The 18,870-nt window shown below is 41.5% G+C and overlaps 1 protein-coding gene across 1 annotated transcript in view; it reads right to left on the bottom strand.

Moving 5' to 3' along the window:
- Positions 1–1,638: 1,638 nt before the first annotated feature.
- LOC143280550 (uncharacterized) overlaps positions 1,639–18,870 on the bottom strand; it is a 33,422-nt gene continuing 16,190 nt past the window's right edge. Inside the window, exons 11-17 of the mRNA XM_076585242.1 lie at positions 16,846–16,990; positions 15,890–15,949; positions 13,811–14,050; positions 11,568–11,633; positions 9,432–9,509; positions 8,081–8,233; positions 1,639–3,390 (exon numbers count right to left, since the gene is read on the bottom strand). Of these exons, the coding sequence (XP_076441357.1) occupies positions 2,851–3,390; positions 8,081–8,233; positions 9,432–9,509; positions 11,568–11,633; positions 13,811–14,050; positions 15,890–15,949; positions 16,846–16,990 (1,282 nt within the window). The 3' untranslated portion in view covers positions 1,639–2,850. The remainder of the gene's footprint in view (positions 3,391–8,080; positions 8,234–9,431; positions 9,510–11,567; positions 11,634–13,810; positions 14,051–15,889; positions 15,950–16,845; positions 16,991–18,870) is intronic.

The following is an 18,870-nucleotide window of genomic DNA, read 5'->3' as shown; positions in this document are numbered from 1 at the left end:
TTTCTGCATCCTGAGCGCAGATCTTACCAGTCATAAAATCAATCAAATACTGCCAGTAAAGAGGTACAGGAGCTTCTAGGTATGTGGAGACTTACGTGGTTCACCACAATCAAAGGAAAACTCGGGGTCTGTCTGGTCCAAAACGGACAAGAGTGGTGGCTCTTCATTGGTGCCCTACATGTCAGAGGGCACTGTTGGAAGTCTGTCGTTCAACTGACAGTGCGAATATCTGAGAACAAGATCATGCTGGTAAACATACCTCACACACACACATACAAGACATATCAGCCTTTGTATAAGCCTTTAAAACTCTCTTTGGCGAAAGCGCAAACATGCAGGAACTAAATGGAAAGAGAAAAACCACAGTTTTCTGTGCATATAACATTTACAAGATACTTAATCACACAAATGTGAACCATTTTGGAATGATTACTTTCAACAGCACTTCAGCTTAAATGGTAAAACAATATACCAAACTAATGAGGAATTTTGTTGTTGTTAAAAACATAATTTTGTTGTTGCTGTTGTTGTGTCTGCAGGGTGGTTGTGGTCTTGGGGGGGAGGGAGGTGGGGGTGTAGGTGTGTGCAGAAATGACCATTTTCTATTAAGGATGACTTCTCTAAGGCCTAAAGTACACCGTAATGCATTGGAATCATGCATTAGTTTCATGATATACTGGTATTGGTATAATGAAATAGTATCATGTTGCACTGGTATCATGAAATAATTCATGAAACCCTGGTATAATAAAAAAAAGTTTATGACACACTGGTATCACAAAATAGTTTCATGATGTAACAGTATCATGAAATAGTTTCATGATGTAACAGTATCATGAAATAGTTTCATGATGTATTGGCGACATGAAATAGTTACATGCGGCACACCACACTATGTGTCAGCTGACTCTGAAACAACAATGATCACAAATTTCTTATCACATGCAGTGGTATCATGAAAAAGAAAAAAAAAAAAAGTTTTTAAGTGCCAATCACAAATGCCCATGCCCTACACCATATTACAGCTGTGTTCATGTTCATTTATGAAATAAATAAATAAAGTCTTATTCTGGGTTTCACAACAGCTATGATACTTTCTCTTTCTGGCTGAAGGAAAATTTGGGAAAGGCCGGTGACGAGTTCACCTGTTATGTAGGCAATACAGCCACAATGACAGCTTAACCTGTTATGTATGCAATACAGCCACAATGACGGGTTAACCTGTTATGTAGGCAATACAGCCACAATGATGGGTTAACCTGTTATGTAGGCAATACAGCCACAATGACGGGTTAACCTGTTATGTAGGCAATACAGCCACAATGACGGGTTAACCTGTTATGTAGGCAATACAGCCACAATGACGGGTTAACCTGTTATGTAGGCAATACAGCCACCATGACAGCTTAACCTGTTATGTATGCAATACGGCCACCATGACAGCTTAACCTGTTATGCATGCAATACGGCCACCATGACGGGTTAACCTGTTATGTATGCAATACGGCCACCATGAGAGCTTAACCTGTTATGTATGCAATTCGGCCACAATGAGAGCTTAACCTGTTATGTATGCAATTCGGCCACAATGACAGCTTAACCTGTTATGTATGCAATTCGGCCACAATGAGAGCTTAACCTGTTATGTATGCAATTCGGCCACAATGAGAGCTTAACCTGTTATGTATGCAATACGGCCACAATGACAGCTTAACCTGTTATGTATGCAATACGGCCACCATGATGGGTTAACCTGTTATGTATGCAATATGGCCACAATGATAGGTTAACCCATCATGCAGGCAATGTTAAACTGGTGATACTTAATTGTTAAAATGAATAATGGATGTGTTTCTGTATGAAACTCTCCTCTTTGTCTCTGTCTCCTTCATTCAGTTTCTTTCTTTCTTCACTCTCTCTCTCTCTCTCACACACACATGTGTTAACACACACTCGTCTACACACATATGTTAATTTGTGTTTGAGAGAGAGACAGACAGACACAGACAGAGAGAGAGAGAGAGTGTCAGAACAAAACGCTAACAACTGAAACAAGACACTGTGACATGGAGTAATGTCATGCTCACTTGGTTTTTCACTTATACATCGACATATGCAGATGTTCCGTTCTTTATCTCTATAAATCTGAATCTGCACCGTCTTGCAAAGCAACATGATGACAATTAGCGCACTGAATGATACTTTTCTTTTTCTCTTTTTTTTTTTTTTTGTCTCTAAAGGGGGTGGGCGTTTACAAGGTACTTCACCCTATGCACACCTTTGAACCCAGAGTGAGGAATGGGCGTTTTCTAGATGCTAGGTAGTTTACATGGTAGTTTACAGTGTATGTATCATATTCAAGCGTCTTGCTGCAAAGGTGTGAATGCACGTTAGCAGATGCATGAACAAGGGTGAACAGATATGCAGAAAACAGTCCTTGCAGTCTGGTGTCTTTTTCCACGGAGATTGTGTCTGTCAGCCCTGACGCATATTTTATGTGTAATTGATGCACACATTTCTTATGCATATGAAGTACAGCATGAAAGTTTTCACCAGCTTGAGAGAGACATGTGTCAGGGGTGTGTGGCAGTAGCACATGATTTCTTTGCCTGTACTGAACAAAACCTTCCAGATCACCTTCTCCTTAAAATGACACTTAACAAACTTCACTTATCAAGCCAACTGAAGAACCACTGACAAACTTTGAAATAAAGACAGAAATGCCATGTGACAGGGGCTGGGGAGGCAAAGTGACTGATTCCATATTTCATGATCAACAAATCTATGTCCAGAAAGTACATCAGCATTGCAATCTAGTGTTCCCATTGTTACACCATGCACACCACCTCCTCACACAACATTCTTTTGCTCCTCGTCAACTTCCAACAAAGGGAGCTCAGCAACGACTCCCATGGCAGATTTGGGTTTCTGTGCTTTCAATCTTGCACTGCGTCTCAATTTGAAAGGCATTTTACCTTGTTTCTTCTTTGGCACCTCTCCTTCGTCTTGCGTACTCCCGGTCCCAGACTCCTTGTCCACTTCACTGACCTGAAAATTCTTTGGGATGTACAGACGTGGTTTTCGTTGACGCTGTTCACCCGTTTTGCTGATGGGAGCAAGACGAGTCGGAGTGAACACCGTGGTGGCTGGAGCAGCGTGGTCCGGAGGGTGGTTGAAAGTGGAAGGAAAGACAAACATGGGTTGGTGGGTGGGCAGAATCCAGGGTGATCGGACAGTGTGGTAGACGCTGAGAACAGAGGGTCGAGACGACCTGGTGCTAGAGGCAGAGTGGCCCAGCGTGTGGTGCACAACAGGGTCCAGCTCTGGGTGTCTTTCTAAATGCCTGACAGCTGCTCTTTGAAACTCCGGCGCCATCTCTTCTGATATTGGCTGAAAGAAAAAAAAAGAAGGGAAATCATCAATGAAGACTGAAGTATATGAGTTTAAGTATGACCACACTTATCGTATCTCTTTTGGTTGTGTTTGGCTTTGGTTAACAAATAGTAAAGAGTGGTAACTCTCTCCACACACAAGGTACATAACTTCAAGCCAATGCTGCTTACGCTACCAATACAGCTAGCACACAGGTAAATAAAAGGTACCTTGGAACAAACCCAGACACTTCCCCCAAAAAAGGAAGCGCCGGGCTTGCTCTTATACCGATCATTTGACATGTGCACACAGCAGCAATGACAGAAGAAATGCGCAAACACAAAATAGCTTTTATTCAAGACTGGCATAGCCTCTTTAATCCCGAACAAGCCACACAGAACACACGAACAATACAGAACAAACACATGGTTGCCTCGGTGGTTTTTCAACTTGATATTAATTAGGCTTTGGTTCTTTATCTTTTCTTTTTTTTTGTAAAGGACATTCAACAATTTTATTAAGAGGAATGACTGGACTGGAGTCCATCCTTATTTTCATCATTTCTAAATTTTTGTATTCTCTGTCTCTCTCTCTGTCTGTCTGTCTCTTTATCTCTGTCTCTCTGTCTGTGTCTGACTGACATCATGAGTGAAAACAAATTGTCTTTTACGGATTTTATTTGCTTGTTTCTGCACTTTGTCAAGTTACTCATTACTGTGTATTCACAGTTTAATATTCTGTTCATAAAAACACAACAGATTTCTGCAGCTGTCAACCATTCATTTTGACATTGACCATTATAAACCATCGTTCACCTTCACACACACATCCCCCCACACACACACATCACTCGCTCTCTTCCTTATGAACATGTCAACAGTTACATGTGTGCTGTGGGACTATGTGTTCCACTGTGCAGTGTTGTCCACAAAACGTCGTGTGCCAGCAAACAAGAGCATGCACACTCCCCTATCCTACCCTTCTCAGCTCTTGCACAAATAATGATGCACAGGATTCATCCTTCACAGAACCACTTCCCAGCTTTGTCTTCTGGGAGAGGGAACAAACTAATGTCATTTTATATCCACTTCACTTATCCTGGAAAGCCCACACATATACAAGCACACACACACACACACACACACACACACACACATGCGCGCATGTAATCACACACACACACACACAAATATGTAAGCATGCTTGCATTCATACAAACGCTCATCCACACACTGGTTGTCGATATGTTAAAGTCTCAAATCCCTGAACTGAAATCATCTTCAGTGTTGACGATCTTCAGCAGTCCATTGCTAATGTATGACTTTTTCAACTCCTTGTTAAATAGTCCTGTTGGTTCGCTGTTATAGTTGTTAGTTTTTCATTAGAAATATGTTATATTGTTATGTGTTTTTTTTTGTTTTGTTTTTTAAACGAAACTTAAATCAGTAATTTTCACACACACACACACACACACACACACACTTTCACTTACTCGTATGCGTACACAGTAATTCCCCCCCACCTCCCCCTCCTCCCACTCGATTTTTTTCCTTCCCTCGTCTAATATCACTTTAACGAACGAACGAACTGGTTGTCGGAGCACCAGAAGAGAAAGAATGAGATGGAGAAGAAAGACGTGCAGAAAGAGACAGAGTACATCAACAAGGAATGAAATGCTTTATAGCAACAGAAACATCCACCCAACACATGCAACACCAGTGTGCACGCAGCACACGCACTCAAACAGAAATATCTAAATGCTATCGCACACACCTGTCTGGATCACACACAAGCATACACACACAATAGCACTGTTTGTCAATGCATACTCGCTGTGCAAGGGAACGAATGGTCTGGCGCCCAATCCATTTCATTCAAGTGTCACCACAGTGGTGTTAATGGTGCTCACACACAGTAGCTGAAACTCACCCCCCTCACCCCCAAAAACAAAACAAAAACAACAAAAATCAACAACAAGACCCCCCACCCCCACCCCCCTATGCCAAAAAACAACAACAAAACACCTGCTTCAAAGAGCATAAACTGCACTGCAAAATCAGCAGAAAAGCAACATTTCAAGTGGTTGTTAATCACATCCGTGAAACAAACCAGTTTTTAAAAACAAACACTTTTTGTGACTTACTCCAGAAGCGAATTCCTAGAAAACAAAAACCATGCAGAAACCCCAAAGTAAACAGATTAGTGCCATAGTGACAGCCTTCAGTTTTTCTTTTGTCATGCTCACGTACACAATATTATGAATAACATTCTTGCACTTGAATGTCCCACACTGGATTATAACATGATACATACATACTTCTGCAAATATCTTTACACAAATACAGATGTACATACATACATACAAATGTACACACCCTCACTCACATGCGCATGTGAATTGTGTGCCTGCACAAACGTAGACATGCACATGTACAAATATCCAGTCGTTCACGAAAATGAAGAAGGAAGGACTTTCTGGAGAGTGTATTAATTTTGTGATGATGGACCTCAAAGTCTGCTTGCCATTCTTGCAGTTTGAGAACAGTAAGTAAGGGAGTTATCCCATTCAAACACTCACTGGGGACAGGCACAGTGATAGGGTCAACGTCACAGGATCTCTTTGGCATGTTCTGCTGATCTTTTATCACAGACCCCTCAGTTACAGGCTAAAACTGTGAAGAATGTACCAGGGAACTCAACAGCGTCAGTGGGGGCTTGGTGTGTCAGGGTCGAATCTGCTTCTGATCGGTTCAATTTTACACATGAAAAAATCATTTGAACTTAGGTTTAAGGGTAGCACACCACTGGCATTACCCATCATTTGACCATGGGGCAGAAAGCTCTCTGGCCGGAACTATCAGCACTCACTATCCTTTCACAGATGCACTGCTTCTTAGACTCACATATAATTTAACTGTCACCAGATTACACAGTTGTGCAAACATCTCTTTAAACACATTTAGATCACATTCACTCAAATTACATTCTGTTTGACTTTGAGAGTAATCCAGAGAACAGATGTCAAAGTACATGTAATAAGAGGGGCATGGTTGTCAAGGAACTGATGCAAATATGTACTGTAGACATCTAAAGAGTCAACTTGACCAGACAGAGTGGATGACTCAAATGCAGTACAAACATCAGTTCAAAAGAAATGAAGAAGAATGTCTTCTCCTCCTCCTCTTCTTCTGTGTTCATGGGCTGCAACTCCCATGTTCACTCGTATATGCGCAAGTGGGCTTTTTTACGTGTATGACCGTTTTTAACCCGCCATGTAGGCAGCCATACTCTGCTTTCAGGGGTTAAGAAGAATGTCAACAAGAGACAAATCAGGTACATCAGATGCACCACTTGTGATTAGCCTGCCTAAAATGTGGCCATGGTGATAGTTAGGTCAGTTCACTAACTGTTGCACCCCAAGGTTTATCAAACACAGCATTGAGAGCTACAGTACAGGGCTCAGAAGAGTTATCAAAGTGAACATTAATATCGCAAAGAACAAATAATATGAGATATGAAAAAAATGATTCTAGCAGATCAGAGAACAGGCATAAAAACATTGCACTTGTCAGTCTGGGTTTCTGACTTGGTGGGGGGGGGGTGGGGGGTGGTAAACACTCAGAAACACCACAGTGCCACCATCATGAAATAACACTGGCAATGCTTTCTGAAACTGTAGCTGGGATTTGTCAGTTTGGACAGAAACATTGACCAATGCTCTAACAATCTGATATCAAACAACAATGAGGTCATGAGCTTCGTTAACGAAAGACAACAACAACAAAAAACAAACTGCAACACAAAGCTGAAAGGTTTTCTCATTGAAAAAAATTTCTGAAGTTTGTTCAGTGTTTTTGGAGAGCAAGCACCATCCCAGTCCACAGCTTTGATGCACTGAGAGCAGTCTATGGCAGGCCTGGCGTGAAAGAGGAGGAGTATCCGAACATGCTGATAAACATAAACACAAATACTTATGGTGAAATCCCGCAGACCTGAAATATTGATGTTAGGTTTGCATGCAAACTTCGCACTGAAATAAAATATTTGCATGAATTTTTTGTCATTGAGTTAATTCACAGACCCAAATTTCACATGAAACTTCATTTGCACAAAGGAGTTTTTACTTTGCATGCAAATTTGATCAATCCTTGGGCAGAAGATACCTTCCAGGCCGAGGTAGTGTCCATTAGCTGAGAACTGCTCCCCTGTTTGCTGCATGTATTTCATGAAGAGATCGCCCTCAAAACCAAGCTGCTAGATCTGGCTGTTGTAAGCACCCTGATGCTGCCTGAGCCTCAAAATGCTGCTCACCCAAAATCGATGCTTTCTCTTTGCTTCGCATTTCTTCTTCTACAGAAAATGCATTCAAAATGATCTCATTTTCAACACAGAGTGCTTGCTTTGATTGCACAGGCATCATGGATTCCATCCAAACTGGACGGGAAATTTAGAGTCTGTGGATGGACAACATTTTTTTTTTTTTGTTTGAAAGCAAATTTTGCATGAATTCTTAACATGTGAATTTGGCAACATTTTTTGGGGGGTCTATGGAATTTCCCCTTTAGGAGGAGCAGTATTTCAATGCACTTACTGACAAACATGCCAACATTTAGGGGGGGGGGAAGCTCACAACACTGTACAGACACACTGCCACACGTATGAGGCGCAATGCCCATCACACCGACCGTACTGACTGACAGACACTTACCTGAAGCGAGCCCACACGTCCCAAGACTTCCCGGACTTCGGGGCTGTTCTCCAAATTCTGCAGGATCTGCTGGAACTCTATGGTGTCTTCTGCCTCCTCCTCCTCTTTATCCTCCTCCTCCGTCACCCCCTGTTCCATCTGCTTCTTCAGGTTCTGCACCACCATCAACCATCACTAGATTGTATTGTATTGTATTGTATTTTTGTCACAACAGATTTCTCTGTGTGAAATTTGGGCTGCTCTCAGCTGGGAGAGCACGTCACTACACTACAGCACCACCCATTTTTTCTTGTATTTTTCCTGCATGCAGTGTCATTTGTTTTTCCTATTGTAGTGGATTTTTTTTACAGAATTTTGCCAGGAACAACCTTTTTTTGTTGTTGCTGTGGGTTCTTTTACATGCACTAAGTGCATGCTGCACACGGGACCTCAGTTTATCGTCTCATCCGAATGACTAGCATCCAGACTACCATTCAAGGTCTAGTGGAGAGGGAGAAAATATCGGCGGCTGAGCCGTGATTCGAACCAGCGCGCTCAGATTCTCTTGCTTGCCAGGTGGACGTGTTACCTCTAGGCCATCATTAACCCTAGATAATAACAATGATAGTTAACATCAATAAGGAGATAGGGGGCTGGGGGGGGGGGGGGGGGCGGGGGGGTGGAGGTTGGGGAATACAAGAACTGACACCACAGGGCAATATCAGGGAGGGTGTGCAAGGCCTGCTTTAATGGTGGACTTTTCATCAATTATCATCAAGACTTATGGACAAGACCAATCAAGATCGAGAGCAATGCAACCCTGGAACACTAATAGCTAGGGCAATGTTTCCTGGCACTTCCTGTTCAAAGGATGAAAGAAAAGAAGAATTTCAGTATGCTTAATGCTGCACTTCTTCTAACTCGTTGTACTCCCAGTAATGATTTATCCCTGACATTGGTTGCTTCCCTTGGACTGAACAGCGGTGGGCAAGTTGAGTTTCACTTTCTCAATCAGTTGTATTCTCACTCAGTGCTTTTAGCTTGTTGGCTTTAGTCTCTACATTGTTAACCATTGTTTCAAGGGGATTGGGTGTGTTTTTCATTAAAAAAACAACAAATACAACAACAAAAATCAAAACAAAAACAATCATGATATAAAAGACAGTCACAGAAAGGAGTGAACTCAAGAGTTGTTCGCCCATGAAAGCAAATGCAGAAAAAGCAGCTTTCATTTTTGACAGCACTTCACTCTCACAACTGCAGGACCAGAACAACACACACACGCATGGACACACACACACACACACACGCACAGAGAAAAAAAAAAGAAGAAAATAAAAGCATGTGTAAGTCTCACAGCCCCAAAACATACCTTGTACTCCTCCAGCCACTTCTTGCCCATCATTGCTGACTGTGGACCCTTTGTGGTGGTGTAGGACTCTCTGGCAATCTGCACAAAACCAACGTCATGTGGAGTGGTGGCCTGGTGCTAACATGTACACTGAGGAAGCGAGAGCATCTGTGGGCACAGGTTCATATCCCACACACACCGGTATTTTCTCCCTCTCCACTGGGGTGGTGGTCTGGACGTTAAACATCTGTCATGTCATGGCCTGGCTTCGCTGACGAAGATCTAGGAAGGGCGTTGTCCACGTCTGATGCAGGCACGCTCATGGCTGACAAGGCCAATGCGGGAAAAGCAGAGTCGGCCGCAGCGGTTGCAAGGGAAAGTCTGGTCTGGGTTCGCAGCTGCAGCGTCGTGGTTCTTCCTCCTTCTGCGTTTGTCCTCAAGGCTGGCCCTGCGGTTGTTTTCGAAGGAGGAGACAGCTTGGTGGATGGTGCGTCGCCAGGTCTCTCGATCAGCGGCTACTGCGGACCACTGGCGATGGTCAATGTGACAGGCACCGAGAGCTTTCTTCAAGGAGTCTTTGTATCTCTTCTTGGGTGCTCCTCTGTCACGGTGGCCAGTGGACAGTTCGCCATACAGCGCGATCTTGGGCAGGCGGTGGTCCTCCATCCTGGACACGTGCCCTGCCCAACGTAGCTGGGTCTTTAGCAGCACTGCCTCGATGCTGATAGTCTTTGCCTGCTCCAGGACCTCGACATTTGTGATGTAGTCACTCCAGTGGATGAGATGCAAATGGTCTAAACTGTGTGGTCTAAGTTGTGAGTGTCAGTGTGTGTGTGTGTGTGTGCAAGTGTGAGTGTGTGTATGTATGTGTGTGTGTGTGCATGCATGTGTGTGTGAGTGTGTGTGCGTGTAAATGCATGTAAGTGTGTGTGTGCATGCATGTAAGCGTGTGTGAGTGTGTGCGTGCGTGCATGCATGTATGTGGAGTTGAAATGAGTTATGATTCAGAAAAAGATATCTGTGTATATCACTGAATGGAATGCAAATGGTTTAATCAATGTACATTTTCATTAGTTTGATAAATAAGCCTGCATATCTATGAACAATTAAAAAAAATCAAATTAAATCAGTCTGTATTGTGAAATTTTGTCTCCTTGTTAAAAGTGTGATATTGCTGTAGCCACATACATGTACACTGTACGTCTAAGTCAGTCAGCACTGTTAAATGGCATCAGTTTTGTCAAAGAATCATGTGACTGAAACCCTACTGTGCATGTTTTACTGCTTGTTTTTGAAAGCCACTTTTCTCCCTATTTTACATTGTGTTTTCTGTCAACGTAAAACTTGTTAAGCATTTGTGTATTTATATTTATTCATTCTTTTTTTATACCTCCCGGAAAGTATGCTTGTCTGCATATTAGGGTGTGAGGTGTTGGGTGTTTTTTTTTTTTTTTTTTATAGTTTGAAGTATATTCAAATGACTGTCAGTGAAGATGATAGAGTGAGAAAAGAGGAGGGCAAACACACACAAAACATATCAGACCCATTAACAAAATGAACAACAACAACAACAACAACAAACAGGCAACACTTGATGAACACTACCATTTTGTAAAGATACTGTCCATTACTACATAAACAAACAGAAAATAATTATGTGTGAATGGAAAAGTAATAATGTACTGGATAACACAAAGAAAAAACAATGCAAAAAGAAGATAAAACTAGAACAGAAGTCTAAGAAAAGAAGAGAAAAAGAAAACCATGCAAAAAAAAAAACCCCAAAAACTCTACTTAATCTGACACAAAGTCATCACAAGACTAACAAGAAATTCCAGAGAGTGCTACCATTTAGTGCAAAGCACGCACACACACACACACACACACATACACAGGGCATGAACATGTCAGTTAGTCACAAAACACACACACACACACACACACACACACAGAGGACAGGAACATGTCAGTTAGTCACAAAACACGCACAAATACACACACACACACACACACACATACACACACACACACACACACACACACACACACACAGGACATGAATGTGTCAGTTAGTCACAAAGCACACACACATACGCACAAACACACACACACAGAGTATGCAGGTGACAAATCAAACATGTTCATCAAAAGCCCAACCTTGATGTCCTTCTTGAAGAAATTTTGGTCCAACTGAGTTGACGTCCTTGGTGCAACTTCCTTGATCTGCAACAAGATTGTGTAACAATCCTTTTTAACCCGTTTAGTGCCTAGAAGACGGGCACTAACCTCCTGCATCTATTCCGTTTTTTTCATTTTTTTTCATCGAAGTTCAGTTCAAAGAACATAAACAGACTCTGAACCGTTAGTCTGATGTGTCTGCATTATAAAAATGCTGTTTGAATGAGCATATGTCAGGTAGAAGAACCCTTTCTTCTCAGTAATGATCTGCTAACTGGAACTCGTGAACTTGCGTGGAAAGGAGGTTTGCCTCATTAATAATAATAATAATAATAATGGATACTTATATAGCACACTATCCAGAAATCTGCTCTAGGTGCTTTACAAAAACGCTTTTGTTAACATAAAACATTAAATCTATGTTACATACACACACCAAAATGTGACACACACGCACACACACACACACACTGCATACATACATTTTAACATACATGTGTATCTAACAGCTACCCTAACACATACGCACACATAGGCAGGCACAAACTTATATAAACACACGCACACACAATACACATTCATATACATGCATGTAGTTATGTACACATACATATGTATACACACATAGTCAAGCACAGCTAACGCAAAGAAGTGGACCTGCCACAACTGAACTTATTGCTGAGGGAAAAGGTGAGTTCTGAGACGAGATTTAAAAGATGCAAGGGAATCAGAATGATGGAGGTTATCAGGGAGCTTGTTCCACGTCTTTGGTGATTGAAAAAAAAACAATCTGTGTCCACAGGTCTTACTTCTGACGTGAGGTATCCTGAGAAGTCGAGTATCAGAGGAAGAACGGAGCTGGCGAGACAGGGTATAGATATGGAGGACTTCAGAAAGATACTTGGGGCCAGATCCGTTGACTGCAGAAAAGGTCAGAGTGGATAGCTTATAGTCTATTCGATCAGAAACAGGCAACCAGTGGAGAGACTGAAGGAGAGGAGAAACATGGTCAAATTTAGAAGCTCTGCAAATGAGTCTGGCTGCGTTATTCTGAATTCCAAAAGTGGCATCAGAACCTTTGACAAGCAGAGACTGAGGTCCCAGTCAGCAGACTTATATGACTTGGCAGACTGTTCATATGATTCTAGATAATTATGGAGATGGACCTGTCTTGTCTGATGATTCGTTAGAACTTGAAGGTGATGACAAGAAAGTGATGAAACCGACAGTGCAACATTTGAGGCTGTTCAGTCACTGTACTGAAAGAGATTTTTTTTTTTACTGACTGTCAGTGGGGACAGTGTATGTGTGCCTAAAGCGGGAAGGGGGGAAGGGGAGATGGAGTGGAGTGGTGTACGACGAGAGGTCACATGGTAGTCAGAGAGCAGGAAGGGGGGTGTGGCCGTGTCTTGAGTGACACCAGTGAGCTGTTGTTTTTAGTGATACTGCCACAGATTGGACAACAGCCAACAATCCACCATTTTCTTGACACCCAACGTTGAAAATGCAAAAGACTGAAAACACCTATTTTTAGTTTTTCACGCTGGTTGACACTGAACAGAGGACAGACTCGTTCACAGAGGAAGCAGTCAGCATGCACAGCAGATGATTTTTGTCGTCCCACATGTAGCAAAGTGAGTGTCATGAAAGAGATTCATGGCCTGTAGGGTACGTCCTTTGGTGTCACAAAGCTTGAGTGTGCAGTTTCTGATTTACCTTTTATGTTGATTGAACGCAAGTTTGTCAGTTTCGGGACAATTATTCATTTAACTGCAAGACTTGTGACTGTTACCACAGACTTATAATCTGGTTGTTTTTTGGGTTTTTTTTTTTCAATCTGAGGGTAACTGACAACAAACATGTCATTCCCAGCTGTATTTTGTTTGTTTTATTTTGGATGTCACTGTGTGGTGGTGGAAAGACTTTTTTGTTGCCCAAAAACTGATTTTGAAACAAGCCTAGATTCAGAATCCTCATTCATTTTTCTTTACAAAAACGTTCACTTTCTTTCTGTATCCCCTTTAATTTTTTGTGCCCGAATCCTCAAAATCCCCTAGCAAGAGGAGCTCAAGCACTTATTTACACAATTCTCTGGCACAGTACAGGTGAACAAGAACTAAAAACTGACTGCAGCCCCAAAACATGCTCACTTCAAAAACAAACAACAATCCATGAGCACACCAAAAACATATAAACAAAAGGTCTGACACCGTGACCCTGACCTTCAGGACGACGATGCCCATGACAAAAATACAGAAGATATTGAGGATGGTGAGAAACAGGCTGACGGTGCCCAGAATGGCAAGGTCAGCCCCTGTGTTGCAGATGTAGATGTGAACGTAGTCATTGTTCCGGAACTGTGGACACTGCAACCCACTGGCTCTGAGCGACGTCGACCAGTCTGTTACCTGTCTCGTGACCGTGGTGCCGTTGATGACTTCGGAAATGTTGCGTACTTCTTTCTGAGGAAGGAGAGAATGAAAAGGTGATGATGAAGTCAGACTGCACGATGAGAACAACTTGCTTTTAGACAGTTTGGGACAAAGACGAAATGAACAAACAAAGCAGACTGTCAACAAAACTGTTTCATGCAAAGACAGGGCACATTGAAACAAGCACTGTGCTTCTTGTGGTGATACCAGTGCAGACAGATGCTCACACCTTCCAGGCAATAGCCCAATGGTTAAAGCGTTGGACGTTCAATCTGAGAGTCCCGGGTTCGAATCTCAGTATCAACGCCTGGTGGGTAAAGGATGAAACTTTTTCCGATCTCCCAGGTCAATGTATGTGCAGAGCTGCTAGTGCCTGAACCCCATACGTACACAGAAGATCAAATATGCATGTTAAAGATCCTGTAATCCATGTCAGCATTCCATGGGTTATGGAAACAAGAACATACCCAGCATACACTCCCTCCAAAATGGAGTATGGCTGCCTACATGGCCAGGTAAATAAACAAAACAGTCATACATGTAAAATGTTACAATGTCTGTCTGAGACTGTGTGTGTGTACATGCCCGATCTGATTAAATGACACAGGAAACGAATGATGAGTGCCCAACTGCAGCCATCAGTTGGCTCTACCCAGGTAGGCTGCCTGTTGTGCAAATGACCCCGAGTTTTTAGAGCTTTGTCTCCAACTGAGGATAAGCGCTGTATAAGTATCCATATCAAATCACTTGGCGTTTACAATAAAAGTTATGCATACATAAACATACATGCACCAAGTACACTATACACAAAGCATGTGCACACACAAACATGCAAACAAACACACCCACACAACCAGCAGAAGTTTAAGAAGCACATTAGTCAATGAGATGGTAGGCAGAACAGCTGTTCGAAACAGCGATCTCAATTGTTTTGCAGGAAAATACCAAGTGAAATCTACAAAAGCCCTTTTAGCATGACCAGTTTTATAAAAAAATCAATGAGTCAAGTAGACCAACTGGCTGCCACGTCAATGGATCATTTCAAAATTGTATGTGTCAGTAACTGATGACCCACATGAAACCTATGCCTTTAACAACAAGTCTCTGCTTACCCATTCATTGCCATGGAACATAACTCCTGCTGCAGGGGTCTCTGCCTCTGCCATGGATCTTTTTTTTGTGTGTGTGAAAATCAGTATATATTAACTAAAAATTCTACAGGTTACTTTTTTTTTTCAGTCAAAAGTATGCAAACCATTTTTTTTTCTGTAAGGAAATTCACTGAGCTTTCTAATGAAACTGAAAGCATTGTTTTTTTTTAATTTAGGATGTACAGATTATGGTTTTGAGCTGGCTGAACAATGAAATGTATTTTAGCAATCCAATTTTACATTTCTTGATACATCAAACATACCATCATCTCTCTCTCTCTCTCTCAACACACACACACACACACATATATATATATATATATATATACAAACTATTTCACATGCCGACAAGTGTGATGGACAGAGTACAAATTCATTTACAAATTTTGGAAGTGTGGGGTGGCCTGATCGGGGTGGGAATAAAGGATCGTTTACCCTGACCCATTAATAATGAAAATGACCCACTGATTTTTTTTAGAGAGCCGGTCAAATGACCCACAGTGTCCTCCGGAACCAAACCTGAACTCTGTGCTCATTCACACGGTAAATGCCCAGCGGTTACTGTGTGGTGACACTAGGTCAGGGACTGGGCTCTAAGCTGTGGGCAAGGTATCCAGTGAACGCCCATCCTAAACTCTAAGGGTGGAATTTGTGCCAAGAGCAGGGCGGGAAGTTACCAGGCAGTTTAGAGTGCTAGTTGTGCTGGAATCATTCTGACCTGCATCAACAACTCTGGTGTCCACACTGCGGCAAACACTGCACTGGCCCACAGCATGCCCTGGAACCCACAAAACGCAATACCATACCATACAGTCATCTGCAATGCAATGCAGTACAAACACAACACCATACAATGGACTGCAATGAAATGCAATACTTTACTATGTGATACCACACACTGCAATACCAAACAATGCAATGCAATACTTTACTATGTGATACCACACACTGCAATACCAAACAATGCAATGCAATACAATAAATATAACACAAGACAACACAAGGCAAGACAACAAAATACAAAACACCATCACCACACAAAACAATACAACACAACAACACAAGGCAAGACAATGCAATACAAGACATGGGAACCTTTAAAGGTTTTCAAAACTCTCATACACATACCTTGTGTGCGGGGCTGAATGACTACACTTTGTACCCCGTCTCCACACCACATTTTATTTCAGTCTGTGTGTGTGTGTGTGTGTGTGTGTGTGTGTGTGTGTGTGTCTGTGTGCATCTGTGTGTGTCTGGGTGTGTCTCTGTGTGTTTGAGGTGAGGGGTGTATTTTTTGGGGTGGATTGGAGGGGGGTATGGGGGGGAGTTAAGGGGAAGGAGTTCAAAGTCAAAACTGATAGAGACATTATTCAAAAGACAGAAAACCACTGATTCACTTTAACTCTTTATGTGCTGGAATCTAATTCCTTCCAGCAGGCATTTGTTCTACAGGTGTTAGGATATTCATCAACAGGCAACCACAAATAGAATGTAAATATGCAGTGACATTTGCATGCACACACAGGCACACACATACGATACATACACACATTCATAAATACACATAAAAGCACAAACAAGGATGCACATACACACAAACTCACACACACACAAATACATACACACTCACACTCACATGCACGCACACAAACACACACACACACAGAGACCTACCGCATTGACAGCTGGGGGCAGAAGGGAGGCGGAGATGGCCACACCCACCAGTGACCCAATGTTGCCCCCAAGGACAGACAACGCCACTCCGGCACCGGATGGCAAAGCGATCATCATGCCCACTACAAGACCCCGAAGGACCCCCCTGAACAAATACATGGTGCAACACATGTCTGTCAGTGTGCATGGCGGTCACTGCTGCTATCACTGTCATCACTAACAAACTTTCTTACTGCCTGGAAAAAAAAAAAAATCAATATTCTGTCACTGTTTATATCACTGTCATCACTTACAGACTTTCTTACTGCCTGTAAAAACAAAAAAACAACAACAAAAAACAAAACAAAACAATCAATATTCTGTCACTGCTGCTATCACTGTCATCACTTACAAACTTTCTTACTGCCTGTAAAAAAAACCAATCAATATTCTGTCACTGATGATATCACTGTCATCACTTACAAACTTTCTTATTGCCTGTTTAAAAAAAAAAAAAAAATCAATATTCTGTCACTGATGATATCACTGTCATCACTTACAAACTTTCTTATTGCCTGTTTAAAAAAAAAAAAAAAAATCAATATTCTGTCACTGATGATATCACTGTCATCACTTACAAACTTTCTTACTGCCTGTAAAAAAAAAAAAATCAATATTCTGTCACTGCTGCTATCACTGTCATCACTTACAAACTTTCTTACTGCCAGTAAAAAAAAAAAAATCAATATTCTGTCACTGCTGCTATCACTGTCATCACTTACAAACTTTCTTACTGCCTGTAAAAAAAAAAAAAAAAAAAAAAAAATCAATATTCTGTCACTGCTGCTATCACTGTCATCACTTACAAACTTTCTTAGTGCCTGTAAAAAAAAAAAATCAATATTCTGTCACTGATGATATCACTGTCATCACTTACAAACTTTCTTATTGCCTGTTTAAAAAAAAAAAAAAATCAATATTCTGTCACTGATGATATCACTGTCATCACTTACAAACTTTCGTATTGCTTGTTATAAAAAAAAATAAATTAAATTTTAAAAAAATCAACATTCTGTCACTGCTGCTATCACTGTCATCACTTACAAACTTTCTTATTGCCTGTTATATATATATATATATATATATATATATATCTAAAAAAACCAAAACAAAAAAAAAAAAAAAAAAAAAATCAATATTCTGTCACTGCTGCTATCACTGTCATCACTTACAAACTTTCTTACTGCCTGTTAAAAAATAAATATAATCAATATTCTGACCACAGCTAATATTACTGTCATCACTTACAAACTTTCTTACTGCCTGTTAAAAAAAAAAATCATTATTAATATTAATACACTCTTCTTTGAAACAACAGTGAACCAAATTTCACTGGTACAGATAATTACACTGTTCTTGCCATAATGTTATCTAGTCCAGAATCACAGTCATCATCAATTCAACAGGAACATTTAAAGTGAATATCAGTTGCCGAGGAGGAAGGTGGCAGAATGGTTAAGACGCTCAGCTGCCAATACAGAGAGTCCGTGAGGATGTGGGTTCGAATCCCGCTCTCGCCCTTTCTCCTAAGTTTGACTGGAAAATCAAACTGAGCGTCTAGTCTTTCGGATGAGACGATAAACCGAGGTCCCGTGTGCAGCACGCACTTGGCGCACTGAAAAAGAACCCATGGCAACGAGAGTGTTGTCCTCTGGCGAAATTACGTAAAATGAAATCCACTTTCATAGGTACACAAATATGTAAGCATGCACTCAAGGCCTGACTAAGCGCGTTGGGTTATGCTGCTGGTCAGGCATCTGCTCAACAGATGTGGTGTAGCGTGTATGGATTTGTCCGAACGCAGTGACGCCTCCTTGAGAAAGTGAAACTGAAACTGAAACTCAGTTGCCTAGAAATGAAAGAGGAACAGTTCAAATAGCATTACAACAAATTCTTAGGTTTTCATTCCCAGATATCACATATGTACAACAACAAAAAAGAGAGAACCATCCCAGGAAACTGCGTTTTTCACGTAAAACTGTTGTT

The sequence above is a fragment of the Babylonia areolata genome, chromosome 3 (assembly GCF_041734735.1).
Source record: "Babylonia areolata isolate BAREFJ2019XMU chromosome 3, ASM4173473v1, whole genome shotgun sequence".
Classification (NCBI taxonomy): domain Eukaryota; kingdom Metazoa; phylum Mollusca; class Gastropoda; order Neogastropoda; family Buccinidae; genus Babylonia; species Babylonia areolata.
This window is presented reverse-complemented; position numbering and strand designations above follow the sequence as displayed.